General features: G+C 36.9%; 1 protein-coding gene across 10 annotated transcripts in view; it reads right to left on the reverse strand.

Annotated features, from left to right (window-relative positions):
• Window positions 1-18485, reverse strand: part of FAM13B (family with sequence similarity 13 member B) — an 87892-nt gene that overhangs the window by 5732 nt on the left and 63675 nt on the right. For 3 of the 10 annotated variants that reach the window (XM_027076611.2, XM_027076613.2, XM_027076608.2), the window contains 9 exons: window positions 17942-17990; window positions 17393-17543; window positions 14578-14643; window positions 12968-13178; window positions 11720-11849; window positions 10805-10904; window positions 8524-8753; window positions 6156-6239; window positions 5831-5926 (listed from right to left, as the gene is read on the reverse strand). In XM_027076611.2, the coding sequence (XP_026932412.1) occupies window positions 5831-5926; window positions 6156-6239; window positions 8524-8753; window positions 10805-10904; window positions 11720-11849; window positions 12968-13178; window positions 14578-14643; window positions 17393-17543; window positions 17942-17990 (1117 nt within the window). The remainder of the gene's footprint in view (window positions 1-5830; window positions 5927-6155; window positions 6240-8523; window positions 8754-10804; window positions 10905-11719; window positions 11850-12967; window positions 13179-14577; window positions 14644-17392; window positions 17544-17941; window positions 17991-18485) is intronic. The other 7 variants (XM_027076616.2, XM_027076609.2, XM_027076617.2 and 4 more) reach the window with 4 other exon arrangements.

Genomic DNA, 18485 nt, shown 5'->3' on the forward strand with positions numbered 1-18485 from the left:
CAATTTTATTTGGAGCATTTGCCTTTTTAACAATAGCTGTCAATAGCTTTCATTTTCCCTTTTTATGGCTAACTGATATTCCAATATTTGGGTAAAGCACAATTTGTTTATCTATCAGTTGCTGGACATGTGGGTTTTTTCCTATATTTTAGCCATTAGGAATGATGCTGTATGAACAATTGTGTACAAGTTTTTGTACAGACATATTTTCAATTCTCTGAGGCATATACCTAGAAGGAGAATTGCTAGGTCAGATGGCAACTCTATGTTTAACCTTTTGAGGAACTGCCAAACTAGTTATGAAAGTAGCTGCACCATTTAACATTCTATCAGCAGTGTGTAAGCATTCCAATTTCTCCACATCCTTGTCAATACGGTTATCTTTTCTCATTAAAGCCATACTAGTGGGTATAAAGTGGTATGTGAATGTGGTTTATTACATTTCCTAATAACTAATGATGCTGAACATCTTTTCAAGTGCCTAATGGCCACTTATAGATCACTGAGGAAATGTTTATTCAAATCCTTTGTCCACTTTTTAATTGGGTTATTTAACTTTTTATTATTAAACTCTAAGAGTTCTTTATATATTCTGGTACCAGTCCCTTATCAGATACATGATTTACAAACATTTTATCCCATTCTGTTGGTTGTCTTTTCAATTCAAAATGTCCTTTCATGCACGATTTTCTTTTTAATTTTGATGAGGTCCAATTTATTTTAATTTTTTTTTTTGACAGTGTTTTTGCTGTCATATCCAAGAAAACCCGGCCTAATTCAAGATTGCAAAGATTTGTTCTTCTATTTCCTATGACTTTTATAGTTTTAGCTCTTACAATTAGGTCAATGAACCATTCTGAGTTAAATTTTGTGTGAGATAAGGGTCTACATTCATGCTTTTTTTTTTTTTTTTTTGCATGTGAATACTCAATGGTCTCAAGAACATTTGCTGAAAAAAATTATTCTTTCCTATCAAACTGTCTTGGCTTAACTTTGTTTTTTTTTTTAAATAAAATTTATTGTCAAATTGGTTTCCATACCACATCCAGTGCTCATCCCAAAAAAATGCCCTCTTCAATACCCATCACCCACCCTCCCCTCCCTCCCACCCCCCATCAACCCTCAGTTTGTTCTCAGTTTTTAAGAGGCTCTTATGCTTTGGCTCTCTCCCACTCTAACCTCTTTTTTTTTTTTTTCCTTCCCCTCCCCCATGGGTTTCTGTTAAGTTTCTCAGGATCCACGTAAGAGTGAAAACATATGGTATCTGTCTTTCTCTGTATGACTTATTTCACGTAGCATCACACTCTCCAGTTCCATCCATGTTGCTAAGAAGGGCCATATTTCGTTCTTTCTCATTGCCATGTAGTAGTCCATTGTGTATATAAACCACAATTTCTTTATCCATTCATCAGTTGATGGACATTTAGGCTCTTTCCACAATTTGGCTATTGTTGAGAGTGCTGCTATAAACATTGGGGTACAAGTGCCCCTATGCATCAGTACTCCTGTATCCCTTGGGTAAATGTCTAGCAGTGCTACTGCTGGGTCATAGGGTAGGTCTATTTTTAATTTTTTGAGGAACCTCCACACTGTTTTCCAGAGTGGCTGCACCAGTTTGCATTCCCAACAACAGTGCAAGAGGGTTCCCGTTTCTCCAGCATCTATAGTCTCCTGATTTGTTCATTTTAGCCACTCTGACTGGCGTGAGGTGATATCTCAGTGTGGTTTTGATTTGTATTTCCCTGATGAGGAGCGATGTTGAGCATCTTTTCATGTTTGGCTTAACTTTTACACTTCAAATTTCTCTATGTGATCGTCATATTTAGGAGTCCCATAAGATCTAGTAATGCTTCCTAAAGCTTCAGTTTTATTTTAAAAAAACTTGTGGATTTCTCAAATGGTTTTCCTAAAGAAATTTGAAGACTTTGAATTTGAATTATGAAAATGTCACTGACACACAGAATGCCTTGTAATCAAAGAATTAAGATGTGTATCAAATGTGTGCAAATATAAACTACACAGGATTCCTTATTCAAAGAAAACTGATTTTATCTAAATGAAATAGTGTTGGGATGAGCAACTAAAAAAAAGCAGCCAATTAAAAAGAATCCATTTATATGGGAATTAAATAAAAAATGCTCAGAAAGCCAATGTGAGCCTTCTAATAATGAGTAGTCAAAGCCTGAAAGAAACCCCCATGCAAGTGACTATCAATCTAAAAATGACCCTACATGCCTAAGCAAACCATGAGTTCCACTGAATTAATTCCTACAAGATGATTCAGAATGGGCTACATGCAGCTTTCTATTTGAGCCTGAGAGAAATCTAGAGTCATAGTATCTATGGGTTAATTTGGGGATAGCAATTAATTTGTACGTATCATTTGTTTTTCTCTAAAAATGTACACCAATGTGAATGCGTATTATTTTAATACTTCTTCACTAAAAAAGATGAACTTGAAAAAAATCAGTTTATTAGATTGTACAATTAATTAAGTGAACATCATCATGACAGCTATCACAAAACTAATGTTTCTTTTTTTTATTTCTTCAAATATTTTTTTTTAATTTTTTCAATATATGAAATTTATTGTCAAACTGGTTTCCATACAACACCCAGTGTTCATCCCAAAAGGTGCCCTCCTCAATACCCATCACCCACCCTCCCCTCCCTCCCACCCCCCATCAACCCTCAGTTTGTTCTCAGTGTTTAACAGTCTCTTATGCTTTGGCTCTCTCCCACTCTAACCTCTTTTTTTTTTTTCCTTCCCCTCCCCCATGGGTTTCTGTTAAGTTTCTCAGGATCTACATAAGAGTGAAAACATATGGGATCTGCCTTTCTCTGTATGGCTTATTTCACTTAGCATCACACTCTCCAGTTCCATCCATGTTGCTACAAAGGGCCATATTTCATTCTTTCTCATTGCCATGTAGTACTCCATTATGTATATAAACCACAATTTCTTTATCCATTCATCAGCTGATGGACATTTAGGCTCTTTCCACAATTTGGCTATTGTTGAGAGTGCTGCTATAAACATTGGGGTACAAGTGCCCCTATGCATCAGAACTCCTGTATCCCTTGGGTAAATGTCTAGCAGTGCTACTGCTGGGTCACAGGGTAGGTCTATTTTTAATTTTCTGAGGAAACTCCACACTGCAAAACTAATGTGTTTCAAACACATGAATTTATCAGCAAAGTCGCAGGATACAAAACTAATGTACAGAAATCAGTTGCATTCTTATATACTAATAATGAAGCAACAGAAAGACAAATAAAGAAACTGATCCCATTCACAACTGTACCAAGAATCCTACAATACCTAGGAATAAACCTAACCAAAGATGTAAAAGATCTGTATGCTGAAAAAGCTTATGAAGGAAATTGAAGAAGATACCAAGAAATGGAAAAAACAATCCATGCTCATGGATTGGAAAAGTAAATATTGTTAAGATGTCAATACTACTCAAAGCAATCTACACATTCAAAGCAATACCAATTAAAACTGCATTAGCATTCTTCTCGAAGCTAGAACAAGCAATCCTAAAATTTGTATGGAACCACAAAAGACCCAGAATAGCCAAAGTAATATTGAAGAAGACCAAAGCAGGAGGCATCACAATCCCAGACTTTACCCTCTACTACAAAGCTGTAAGCCATCAAGACAGCATGGTATTGGCACAAAAACAGACACATACACCAATGGAATAGAACAGAGACTCCAGAACTGAACCCACAAAAGTATGGCCAACTCATCTTTGACAAAGCAGGAAAGAATATCCAATGGAAAAAAGACAGTCTCTTTAACACATGGTGCTGGGAGAACTGGACAGCAACATGCAGAAGAATGAAACTAGACCACTTTCTTACACCATTCACAAAAATAAACTCAAAGTGGATGAAAGACCTGAATGTGAGACAGGAAACCATCAAAACCCTAGAGGAGAAGCAGGAAAAAACCTCTCTGACCTCAGCCACAGCAATTTCTTACTTGACACATCTCCAAAGGCAAGGGAATTAAAAGCAAAAATGAACTACTGGGACCTCATGAAGATAAAAAGCTTCTGCACAGCAAAGGAAACAATCAACAAACTAAAAGGCAACCGATGGAATAGGAAAGGATATTTGCAAATGACATATCGGATAAAGGGCTAGTATCCAAAATCTATGAAGAGCTCACCAAACTCCACACCCGAAAAACAAATAATCCAGTGAAGAAATGGGCAGAAAATATGAACAGACACTTCTCTAAAGAAGACATCCATCTAGCCAACAGGGACATGAAAAGATGCTCAACATCACTCCTCATCAGGGAAATACAAATCAAAACCACATTGAGATATCACCTCACGCCAGTCAGAGTGGCTAAAATGAGCAAATCAGGAGACTATAGATGCTGGAGAGGATGTGGAGAAACGGGAACCCTCTTGCACTGTTGGTGGGAATGCAAACTGGTGCGGCCACTCTGGAAAACAGTGTGGAGGTTCCTCAAAAAATTACAAATACATCTACCCTATGACCCAGCAATAGCACTGCTAGGAATTTACCCAAGGGATACAAGAGTGCTGATGCAGAGGGGCACTTGTACCCCAATGTTGATAGCAGCACTTTCAACGATAGTGAAATTATGGAAAGAGCCAAAATGTCCATCAACTGATGAATGAATAAAGAAGTTGTGGTTTATACATACAATGGAATACTACTTGGCAATGAGAAAGAATGAAATGTGGCCTTTTGTAGCAACGTGGATGGAACTGGAGAGTGTTATGCTAAGTGAAATAAGTCATACAGAGAAAAACAGATACCATATGTTTTCACTTTTATGTGGATCCTGAGAAACTTAACAGAAGACCATGGGGGAGGGGAAGGGGAAAAAAAGAGAGGGAGGGAAGCAAACCATAAGAGACTCTTACAAACTGAGAATAAACTGAGGGTTGATGGGGGATGGGAGGGAAGGGAAAGTGTGTGATGGGTATTAAGGAGGGCACCTGTTGGGATGAGTAAGGGGTATTGTAAGAAAACCAATTTGACAATAAATTTCATATTAAAACACACGCGCGCGCGCACGCACGCACATTTAAATTGAAAGAAACTAGGCCAGGGTCTGAAATTTGTTTTTTGTGGGGGACACCTGCTGGCTCATTTGGTTAAGCATTCAACTCTTGATTTCACCTCAGGTCATGGTTGTGAGATCAAGTCCCATGTGAGCCCCATGTTGCATCAGGCTGTGTGCTGGGCATGGACCTGCTTAAGAATCTTTCTTCCTCTCCCTTTGCCCCTCCCCACTTGTAATGGGAAGGGGAAGGGAGCGAGAAGAGAGGGGGAGAGAGAGGGAGGGAGAGAGAGAGAAAGAGAAGGGAAGAGAAAAGAGAGGGAGGGAGGGAAAGAAGAGAGAGAGAGGAAGAGGAAGGAAGGAGAAGGAAGGAAGGAAGGAAGGAAGGAAGGAAGGAAGGAAGGAAGGAAGGAAGGAAGGAAGGAAGGAATCGTTTTTTTTAATTCCACAATGTAGCTGACCCTGGGTGTATCACTCCTTAGCCCCAGTTTCATCATGTGTGAAAAGGAGGCTATTATCTGCTACCTGTTCTGACTTGTCAAGATTTAATAACATCTTCTTTTATGATATACATAGAGTGCTTTTACAAGTGCCTGGGAGATGGGAGGTACACACTGATTGTTAATTTCCTATCTTCTGAAAACAGTAACCTCACCTTACATATACAATTCTTGCTACTTTAGCTGTGTATTTCTCCAATATACCACCATAAAAGTATTTTTTAAAGGGTAGGCCTTGGTAAAACGAACTAGATAAAGCTTTGTGTGTTTTACTCACAAGGACAGGAGTGATGCTAGCTCTTGTCAGCATCTGTTTTACAAGTCTGTATCTCTCATAGAGAGGTTTCACAATGTGTCTTTCTTCCCTGGTCACCTAAAGAAAGGAAAATGGCAATTACCTAGTCATCAGAAAATTTGAAGTCCAAAGCATTAAGCAATATGACTTTCACCCAATTTTTAAGAAGTTATTTTAAATAAATAGGCAATCTCATAAATGCAGGAAACAGTGCTCTATAAAACAGCTCTGCAGATGTGGGCCACAAAGGAGATTCGTGATCTTTTTCAAGATGGAAAATCAAATGTTTTTAGCAAGAGACACTTACCGGCCTTCCATGTTGACTTTCATAGTAAAGAAGACTTTTCTGGAGAGAAGTTTTCTCTTCTATCAAGTGATCTTTTGTCATTTTCTACAATTTAAAAGAAAAAAAAAAAAACAAACCACTCTCACTGGCATCATCATGATTTTCATCATCCCCACAACGTAAATAATTAGGGTAAAAGGGCAGCCAATCACCACTCCAGCCTAGAATAATACAGTCTTTCCTGGGGCACCTGGCTGGTTCAGTCTGTTAGTATGCAACTCTTGATCGTGGGGTTGTGAGTTTGAGCCCCATGATGGATATAAAGATTACTTAAAAAAAATATTTTTAAAAAAAGAATGCAGCCTTTCCTTACAGATTTGCAGACATTTTTCGAATGTGGTCTTCTAATAAGGAGGTACCAACCCTCTTTGGTGGCTTATTTATATTTTACCTAAATAAATTATGAATACTGGCTTAGTGACCTTGGGTAAGTTAAATTCTGTTTGTCCAATATTCTAATCTATAAAATAGGGATACTAGACCCTACCTCATAGGGCTTTACTGAGGACTAAATGAGTTAATATGTTACAAAGGCATTTATAATAGTGCCTACCTACCACACAACAGGCACACACAAATGCCTATTGTTTAATTTTGCAGTCTTCTATTAGCATTGTAACTATAATTTCATATACACACATAAAACACACACACACAATAGCACAGATCTAATAATCTAGCATTTCTACTAAACTATTAAGAAAATCTGGCAGCAGTATAGTAGATAAATCTTGAAAAAGTGAAACACTGCCAATTTATGACCTAGACTTCTACTATATAAGCTCAGTTTCCCTTCCTATATGATGCTTTCTTTACATGCAATACTCATCTCCTATCTTTCAGTACTCTAAACTGTAACAGAGGAAAGACATCCCAAATTTATTTGCCCACAGAACCTTCCCACTTTGTTCCACAGGACCACCTTTTAACATCTCAAAAAACCTATGTTCCACTGAACAGCCTTTTGAACACCAGACCAAATAGACTCTCTACTTACTCCCAGGGTGAGACAATCTATGTTTCTCACCAGAGTGGAAGAGAGGTAAAATTAAAAAAAAAAAAAAAAATTCACTGGATAATATCTTCCTATAACTAATACATTAGATTATATACATCCAGTAGAGGACAGCTAGGGATAGCCTATAAAACACTGTGATTTCAACCTCAAGCCAGCACCTTAAACCTAAGACAATGAATTCAAATTACGATGATCCAATCAAAATCATCTCTAGAGACTCTTAAAAACTGAGAACAAACCGAGGGTTGATAGGGGGTTGGAGGGAGGGGAGGGTAGGTGATGGGTACTGAAGAGGGCATCTTTTGGGATGAGCACTGGGTGTTGTATGGAAACCAATTTGACCATAAATTTCATATATTAAAAAAAAAAATCATCTCTAGAAAACTGGGTGGAGAGAGGGGACAGGAGGTTGGCTGATCTAACACAAAACTGAAAAATAAGAAAAGTGGAGGGAGGGAAGTGATTAAAAATTCTAATCTAGCCCTGTTCAAGGGAGACAAACACTTCCAATATTTCGATTTTGAGAAAGGTGTACTCTGTTGTCAAGCTAGGGATGAGCATCAGGATCAGGGCTCATCACTGCCTACACAAAAGTTCACCTGAGACCAACTCTGTATTCTCTCAGCAAATCTCATCTGATAAATAATTTGGGTTGCCAAATGCTCTGACCAGGACTGTCCTAGGAATGGGCTTTATTGAGTTACAGTTCTTCTAAAAAACTCTTTTATTTAATCCTCACAACCATATTGTGTTAGCACTTTAAAGGACATAATCATATCCATGTGAGTCATAGGACTGTTGAAAGGACACAGGGGCAAAATGGAAATAACACAATGAGTCAGGGCCTGCAAAAGCTAAGAACTCAATACAAGTAACTATTAAGACACAAGGCTAAGACTCAAGCTCAGTTATGTTTACACTCTTTATATACTCATCTTGCCAAGTGTCTCCAATATAAATAAACAGATCAGCATTCTCGTTTCTTTAGTTTTACTTTTTTTTTTTTTTTAAGCTCTTATTCCCGAGTAGTCTCTTCACCCAATGTAGGGCTCAAACTCACTCCCAAGCCCCTGACAGAGTCGCATGCTTTACCAACCAAGCCAGCCAAGTGCCCCTTAGTTTTACTACTGTGACTCAGTCCCAGAATGACTGGACACTTCGGGTGTGGAGATAAAAACATGTTTATCTGCAAACTTGGGGAGCATCCTCAAACCAGTAAGACCACCTACACAATTCTATGCCACTGGGGTAATTATTTTGTTTCAGGGACTCTAAAGGCTAGTCTGGGCAAAAAGCATAGGTCAAGATTACTTTGATATCTTCTGGAAGACACCTCTCAACACGTTTTTCTTTCAGTCTTTTCAGAATAAGTTCAAGTGTTGCTTCCTTAGATGGCTTCTTCTCCTTCTGAATAACCCTGGATTCATCTTCATTCTCTTCATCTTCATGGTCTAGAGAAGAGCCAAAGCTTTTTGGAAGAGTGTTACTACGTGGGCGTGTCTGAGGTACAAATTCTCCATCAGAGCTTTTGTGTTTTGCATCTACATTTCAGAACCAAGACCACAGGTTAGTAATATTGACTTTGTTAAAGATGCAAAAGAATAAGCATGATATACAACAGGAGAGTAGACATTAACAGCACACAGGCTCAGATATTTCAAGGTTAAATGAAATATTTAAATTCTACAGATAGCAAGCTATACCATTCATTCTTTCAGCCATTATTCATAGAAAACCCACCATAAAGAAAGATTCTCTAATAAGCACTGGTGATACAGTAATAAACAAAGAGACATGGTCCCTGTTTTCATGGAGCATATATTCAAGGAAGTAAAAACAAAAAACAAGTAATCAGATTCATAAAATAATTTCAAAGAGTGCTAAGTGCTATAAAGAGAACAGGGGACTGCCACTTGCAACTACGTGGATGGAACTGAAGGGTATTATGCTAAGTGAAATTAGTCAGAGAAAGACAAATATACGACTTCACTCATGAGGACTTTAAAATACAAAACAGATGAACATAAGGGAAGGGAAGGGAAGGAAAAATAATACAAAAACAGGGAGGGGGACAAAGCATAAGAGACTCTTAAATATGGAGAACAAACAGAGGGTTACTGGAGGGGTTGTGGGATGGGGGATGGGCTAAATGGGTAAGGGGCATTAAGGAATCTACTCCTGAAATCATTGTTGCACTATATGCTAACTAACTTAGATGTACATTTAAAAAAATAAATTAAAAAAAAAAAAAGAGAAGAGAACAGGGGATGACATCACAGTGCCAAAAGGAACGTGGTTTGGGGGAAGAGCGACTACATTGAATGGACTGACAAAAAAGGACTTTCTGAGATGGTGATATCCTAATTGAACATGGAAGAAGCAGCAGCTAACCTAGCATAGAAGATCTGAGGGAAGAGCATTCCTCCCCAACTGAGGCAACAGCCAATGCACAGGCCCTGAAGCATGGCATGTTTAAGGAACAGAAAATGAGAGTAGAATATGATAAAATGGCCTAAGGGCACAATAGGCAAGGTCTTGAAAGCCATGGTAAAGGGTTTATTCTAATTGAAGAGGGAAGCCACAATGAGGCCTCTGAAGATAAGTAACAGTTTTTAAAGATAATTCTGGCTGCTATGCAGAGAATGAACTGTAAGACAACATAAGTTGAAGAAAATTGGAAAATTAGTTAAGAGACTAATGCTAGTCAATTTAATACACTTATCAGTAACACACTCAAGGTAATGATTTTCACTGGTGGTTGGAAACTAGCATTAAACAAGGAAATACTTAATAGAATTGTACGGGAAAATTCTAAAGAGGTAAGAGAACTTATTTTAACCACAGGGGTGTAAACTCAATGACCACAGGGACACTGTCTTATCCACTACTATAGGCTCAGATGTCTATAAGATTTGGTACTTAAAGATAATAAAAATTCTGTTGAATAAATTCAAATGAATATACCAAAATGTAATGCTCCAGATTATAAACCCATACTTGGTACAGATAATTTTTTAAGGATTAACAATTACCAAAAAGCATGCTGACTAAGCACCCACAAAGTAAATATAACTTAGCAACTACTGTACTGGGCCAAACCAACCCACTAACAAAGACTTAGTTTTAAATTAAAGACAATTTTTAGTCTCTGTAGTAGAAACAGTTCATTATGATAGTCTTTGATTAAATACCCACCAACAATTCTTAATGAAATACCTACCAAATCCAAAACTGCTTAATATTTGAAATGTATTTCAGATAAATTTCATAACATCACCTATGAACATATACTTTATGGCCCCTTTCAAAACACTATTACTAACAGAAACACAAGAAAGACATCTGGAAGAATATAGAACTACAACTTTGACCATGACTAAGAGAAGAACAAAATGAAGCTTTTATTTTTGCCAGTGTCTCAGATTTTAAATTATCAAAAATTATAACCATAATTCTCATAGAATATAACTCATTAATTCATGTCATAGAATTATTAGTTCATGTAATTTTCATGTAATGAGAATACTAAAATAGTGAGAATAAAACATACTACTTAAATGCAAATATATTGTAAAAATGATGTGTTTTCTACCTTTAATTTGCTTCCGCAGTTTAGTAAGCTCTGTCATCCATTTTAATACCTTTGGATTGGCCGCAATATCACTGTAGGAGGGCTGAAAAATTAAGGAACACTGACCCCTCTGTGGTAAGCAATAATTGTTCATTTATGCCCAAATAATATTTTACAGTTCCTACAGCAGAGATTTCGCCCAGTCCTTGCTTCATCTTACCTTATTTAATGTAGACAGAATGGGATATCAAGTAAAGCTCTCTCACAGCAGGGTGTAGCAACTGACAAAAGCCACATTTGAAAATGTCTTCTGACTCCAAGTATAGGATTCTTTTCACTTCACACGCTCTAATTAAATATCTCTCCCCTATCCCTCTCACTCCTGAACTTTCCCCCTGCTCCCCTTGCTACTTGTGGGTTTTGAGGAAACAGAAATAGCATTAATGTGGTTTGTTAATGTAAAGTGTTTCCTTTAAAAATTATACAAGCTTGGGGCGCCTAGGTGGCAAAGTTGGTTAAGCGTACAACTCTTGTTCTCGGCTCAGGTCATGGTCTCACAGTTTGTGAGTTCGAGCCTTGCGTCAGCCTCTGCGCTGATGGTGCAGAGTCTGCTTGGGATTCTGTCTCTCCTCTCTGCCCCTCCCCGGCTTGTGCTCTCTCTCTCAAAATAAATTTAAAAAACTTTAAAAAAATGTTTTTAATAAAGTAATTTTCCATTAAAAAAATTATACAATCTTTTTCGCCAATGGAAATCTAAGAATACTGGCCTGGAAATGAGGCGGCTAAGGATCTATATAATCTCAGTTCTAAATGATCAGTATTTCTCTGTACATCTCAACTTCGCTATCTAAGGAAAGAGATGGACTAATGCTCGCCAAAGAACTTCCTCCCAGTTCCAATAGTTCTACCAAACCCTGAACAATGCTACAAATTTACCTTGTTATTTCTTTCCCTTTCAAACTGTTCCTCAAATTGTCTAATTTTTTTCTGAAGTTTCTTGACCAACTGATATGGTGTTCTATCTTCTCTTTTTTCATCTTTTGAACTGAAGGATGATCTTCGAATCCTGGATTAAAACAAGAAGCAGATACTGTTAGTTCAAGTTATTATAGACGGTAGCTAGAGTTCTCATGGGGTTCATATCAATGTACAAAAATATCAAATTACTATGAGATGTACACCTGAAACTAAGAGATTTTTTTTTCATTTTATTTTTAAGTAATTTCTATACCCAATGTGGGGCTCAAACCTACAACCCTGAGATCAAGCATGCTCTACTGACTGAGCCAGCTAGGTACCCCTGAAACTAAGAGAATATTAATACTGTATGTCAATTTTATTTCAATAAAAAATAAAGAGGGGAGCCTGGATGGCTCAGTCAGTTAAGCATCTGACTCTTGATTTCGGTTCAGGTCACGATCTCATGGTTCATGAGATGGGAGCCACACATTGGGCTCTACACTAACAGGGATTCTCTTTCCTCCTCTCTCTCTCTCTGCCCCACCCCCGCTCACGCTCACTCACTCTGTGTCAAAATGACTAAATTTAAAAAATAAAAAAAGAATATTAAAACAAAAATAAAGAAGCTACCCAGTTGAAAATTGTTACCAACACTGTATCTCTTATTACTCTGATATAACATAATGCCATTTCCAAGAAGCAAATCTTTAAAGTAACATTAAAGAACAGGTAGTAAAAAAAACACCTTTCACAGTAGTGTTACAGACCACAACATCAGGTTATGCAAGCAGTGTTGAAAACAATTTGTAATCACTCAAAAGTCGTTTGGACAAAGGCCGAAAAGAAGCAAAGGTGCCTAGCAGCTCAGAGTTCTTTTTGTGTTCAAACTGCAAAGGAAAGGTTTTGACATTCAGAATCAATTTAGTTTTGACGATAAAAACATTAGGGACTGGTGAACTCCACTTGCTGCTTCCCTTCCAGAGTTTTTTATTTCAGTCATAAGTGAATAAATGAGTATGTACACTGTGAGGAAATGTCTATTAGAGAGCGAACCCTCAATGAACTCAGAATTTAGGGGAAGGGGCCCTTCCCAAAAATTACAAAAGTGTTTTTCATGATACAGGGGGAAAGGCTGTGAACAGCAAAGTCTAGAGGATCAAATCTCTCAAAGGACCTGGTGACATAATAGGAATGACCTCTCATAAGTACATAAAAATAATGCACCTAGTAAAAGAAAGTGCCTTAGATGAGGAATCCAGTGTTTCTGGGTCATGAAGGAAACGCTGGCTTTGCCCAAAATCTAAACTACGGTGCGATAATACTGGGGGACAGTCCTCTTCCAGGGGGTGATGATTCATTCTTCCAGCTTGTGGAGAGAGCTGAGCTTCTCCAGAGTCAGAGTCTTCCTGCCAAGACTTAAAAGCAGGAAATGGCTCTGTAAAACAAACACAAAGAATAGTACCATGGGTCTCTTGGCTCCACATGGAAAAAAGTCACACAATTATCAACTATGTTGTCTTTAAATCATATTATGCAGTGGTTCGTATAATATTTATTGTATACTTTTTTTAAAAAACAAGGGATACAGGATCTTCATAAAGCCTATTATAGTGTATAATTTTCTAAGCTTCATTTTTCTTGTTTAGCTCAAGAGTTCTATTTTCATAGAAGGAATTACACCTTAAATTTCTGAACCCAGTCACAAAGCAAGAAAAAACACTGTCAAGCTCTTTAAAGTTATATTAGTTATTATTTTTCAAGTGCTGTTTTAGAAACAGTAAACACTCGATAGCCCTCAATAATAGCTGCCAGGTGAATAAACTATGCCTCACTGTCAAGTGGCTATGTTAAAAGTAGAAGCCATTCCCCATACTATTTACAACACTCACCAAACGGAGCTCTCTGACCCCAAAAGAATTCTTAACATTTCCAAATGAGGAGCTAACTAACCTGACAGCACCTGGCCACTGGCATTAAATTGTGGTTATTTTCTATTACAGGATTCCTATGTTTAATATGTATCCTAATAATTAAAACCCAACAGTATTACTGACAAAATTTATCAGCATTAATCCTTAAGCACATTTATCTTAGCGGAATTATCCCATCTGCCATCAAATGAAACCACACTGATATATTTGATGTCTGTGCACACATAAGGTTTGATTACATACAGAACACATACAGATAAACATACAATCCACAAATATACTCCAAATACAAAAATATAAGTGTCACTGAAGTCCAGAAGGGAGAAAAACTTTTCCATCTACACATTAATTTTATTTATAACTACAATTTAAAATTCTGATGTATGGCCATTAACAATAGCAAAAATGAGTTTTTAAGTATTTTTGGATGCAAAGATGGCTTGACAGTGTCAAAAATCAATGCTGTTCTTTTCTTTTTCTTCACACAAGTGAATAAAATTACTTTAGTAATTTAATTTAACTTTATACGTTAGCAATTTAAAGCATTACATTTTTTTCCAGGGTAATAAGAACATAATATAGTTTGTTTTTAAAGCCCAGATCAATCTGATAACTAAAAATTGGGTACAAAGCGTGCAATCCCACAACAAACCCAGCAATAAAGTGATTTTCAAAGCAACCCTTGTACCTGCTCCCCAGCAAGTAACTGGTAATAAACATTTTATGAGAAATCTCCTGTTTTAAGAAAAGAGAGAAATAATAAAAACAATTTTTTCTGGGTATCATTTTTAACCCAGAACAGTTTTCCTAATATATGGGGACAGCAGGAGAAGGGCTCATAAAAAGGCAAACAAAGTGAACCATAAAAAGGCAAAAAACTAAACTATGGTGAACCATACTTACCCTCCCCATCTCTCTGCAGATGCATTGTTTTGAAATCAATGAGGGGAAAAGTGATAGGGCATGACGCTAATAAAATGGAAAAAATGGCAAAAAATACTAAAGTGAACACACAGCACAGTCAGAACAAACCATACACATAACTAACACAAAGCCAAAGATACCAAAAACATTTCCCTAAAACCAGTTAGGCATTCTGCTCAAAAACTTTATTCAAAGAAATTACTACTAACCAAACTTTAAAAACAAACACAAACATACATTTCCATTTCAGCAAGCAAGGCAAAAAAATCAAAGTAGTGCTGTTTTATTAAAACTCAAACATAAAACTGAAGAAATGGAAACTCTTAACCAAGTACTGTTTGAAGCTTTTCAGTATAATGGATTTGACAGAAAAATACCTCCCTTAGTTTGCTCTTTAAAAAGATCTTATTTGTCTTTCATTCAAGAGTTAGCAGGAGAGAATCTGAAGGAAAGATATTGTCCACTTTCATTGAAAGCCAAAAACTTCTAAACTGCTACAAATTCATACTGGCAGTAGACATGTGCTACCTGCTTGCCAACTGCATTCTGTTGACAATCCTTCAAACAATACAAAAAACAAAACCCACACACTAAGGAAGAGTGAGGTGGGCTTCTATTTGGAGTGACCCCACTTCTCTATGAAGAGTCGTATCAAACAAGGTAGGTCTCTGATTCTAAGGTATCTAGAGTCTAAAGTAATTTGGTCTCTTAAGGAAGTCTTTCCTTAGAATACCCTAATTCCTAGATATACAAAATTAATCTTTGTATTGGTGGCAAAGTTGGAAGCAAAAACAAGGTCTGCTAACAGCCACTTTTTCAAGCACATGCAGGGTTCATGGCTGGGTTCACTCAAAGGGCTACTACCACTGGCTCTCTGAAAGTCACCCTATTCCTATGAAAGCCAGCAGGAGGCCTATGTGGATTTTTAACAGTGGTTGAGCCAGGTTTATAAGAGGGCAGCTGAGGCACTGAAAATTAGAGGTCTATAGTTACTTTCTTTCCCTACCACAAGTTGTAAGGAGTCGATTCTGACAGGGAAACTGCGAGCCCAGCATTAAGTTGTCTTTAGGTAAGCCTCCAGAAAGCTGACGCTGAACACAGAAAATTCTGTCTCCTCACACACTGGAAAACGACTGCTCTTCTATGCTTATAAAACAAGATCAGGACCCCCAGGCCAAAGATTATAAAGAGCTATTTATCTGCATTCTCCAAAAGGGAGAAGCATCAAGCCTCTGTCAGAATCCCAGCCTCATCTTTCAGGGACTCCTTTCCTATTATGGCTCCAGGGATCCTCTGTTAACACCACTTCTTTTCAGTGACTATGCCAGGATATATAAATGAAAAGGGACGTGTAATCTTTACTGCCTTTAGATGCTAACATATTCCAGAATTCTGGGGAGCATCTTCATAAATTCCAAACATCCTAATAACCCGGAACAAAGCAAATGAAAGACAACTTCCTGATTTAGTCTAAGTTAAGACACATAATATGCTACTGGGCATGCCAAACATCTAGAACAAAAAAATAAGTAAAACAAAAAACAAAAAAAAAAAAAAGGAGGGGGGTGGAGAGACAGCAGTAAAGATTGGCACAGACAATGACTTGGTTGGGGCTTTTAAAAAAATAGCTATATCTTAAAAATAAACTCCAATTGTGATCAAATGAACAGACTTGAGGTGGCAAACGGAACCTGTGGTATTAGCACTGCAATTCTTGTTATTGCCACTGTATGTCATCAGCTAACTTGCCAAAGGTGAGATAACCAAGGGATCTTCATCCAAGCAAACAAATAAGTAACTTGAAGATTCCTCAGTTGTCTCAATGTCTCTTTTACTTAGAAAGTTATATGATCCCATACCCCTAGATCCAAATTTGTTGCTGGCTTCCATTCCCCCACCCTCAACATTTTATTTGAAAGTTTATAAACAGACAGCAAAGTTGAAAAAATGTTACAGTGAACATCCATACACCAATCACCTAGATTCTACCATTAACATTTTACTATACTTGCTTTATAAACATTTATCCATCCCATTAACTATCTTATTTTTTTCATGAATTTCAAAGTAAACTGCAGGGAATGAAATACTTCCCCATAAACACTTTAGCATGCAAATCATTCACTGGAGTTCAATATTTATTTAGGTTTTGCATCTTTTGATTAAAAAAAAAAACATATCCAGTGAAATCAATGTCTTAAGTGTACATTTGCTGAGTTCTAACAAATAAATAAACACATGTGGCTTGCTTTTTAAATTTAAACTTTCCTCCTCTGTAAAAACTGATAGGACTCTGTTCTCATACTTTCATAACCTAATATACAGATGCAGGGTTATGGGACAGTATTTGCTTAGGAACGCCTTTGAAGATCATTTTGCAAAAAAGTATTCCTGATGATCACAGAGAAAAGGCAGCTACCTATAAGGCTTCTGTTTACAAAATGGTGAGATCCCCAAGCCCTAACATACAAGATTTCCAAAGACCGGGAGGCAGAACCTGGTTTAACAGTTAACGAAAGCCTATACTGGGGGATTTTATTTTTTTAATCAGTTCTAACTTCATCTTCAAAGCTCATGGATCAGATAAGAATTTCTAGTTCCTATGAGATAGTCACCCTACAATCTCATTAGTGCAGTCGAGTAACAACACTCACTCGCTCCTCTTACACGAAAGAGAAAACAGAAAGTCGAAGTGAAACAGGTTGTCCAAAAAAGAACAGTAATCTCATTATTGCTTTAAATAATTTCAGTTACAAACAAAAATATCAGGAAAATAATGTGTGGCTAAAATTACCTTCCCATTTATCACCATCAGAAACATTCTTCAGATCTAAATGTGGAATTTGGGTTCCACATGCTGCTTCCCCTTGAACACCAACACTTTGACCTCCTGGCACTTCTGATTCAGTGTTGGCATTCAAATCACATATCTTGCTACTAGAATCCTGTATTTTAAAATAAAAAATACATTTCACAACCACAAAGCTTTTCTCACTCAGCTTAAAAACAAGCAGCATACATCCTTGGATGGTCTCCTTCAGTCTACTGTGCCCATATACTCAGCTGTCCCACTTTCACCCTCCGAACTATTTGCAAATATACACCTGCAGTTTGATAATATGTACTAGTGGAAGACAAAGTTTGAATCCCAAATTTAGGAAGTGTTTTCATAAACAAGTTTCTTACGACTAAAAGTCGCTACTTAACTGTAAAATATATGGTAAAGAGAATCTAGATTTAAGTCTCCTATAAACCTTTCAATCCAAGAGTTAAAGGCCAGATATAATAACTGGTAGATTAAACTTAGTCAAAATTTTAAGAACCATAAGAAAAAATAACTTACCAGAATCAGGTGTGACAATGTATCACTGTCAAATGACACATATTCTTTCCTAAAAATACAAGTACAGTTATTAGCCTTTTAAGAATAAATAGATTACTACCATTGCATTTTTTTTTTTTACCTAGATTCCTCTCTTCCCCATATACTTAGCATTTACAATGTGAGAGAAAATGACAACTGGACATACGCCCATTCTTTGGAGCCCTATATCTGAAAATCACACACTACTGAAAAGATCCACAGAATTACTTCAGGTTTAGAAAAATTAACATCTGCCATCCTCCCACACAACCACCCCTCAAAAGAAAAACATCTAAAAAGGAAATTTAAATCCACAATAAATAGAAAACAAAAGGGTTGAATGTCAAATGGAAAAGATTTTGTAAAGTAAATATTAGTTTTAATTGAATAGCTTTATTATCCCCAACTCTGAGACTTTTTGTTTTTCCTTTTGAAGATTTTTTTAAAGGTATAGCTATAGTCCTATTTTTTTTTTTATGGTCCTGTATTTTAAATCTGATTGTGTTCTATCACAATCAAAACA

The sequence above is a fragment of the Acinonyx jubatus genome, chromosome A1, assembly GCF_027475565.1.
Source record: "Acinonyx jubatus isolate Ajub_Pintada_27869175 chromosome A1, VMU_Ajub_asm_v1.0, whole genome shotgun sequence".
NCBI classification, from domain to species: domain Eukaryota; kingdom Metazoa; phylum Chordata; class Mammalia; order Carnivora; family Felidae; genus Acinonyx; species Acinonyx jubatus.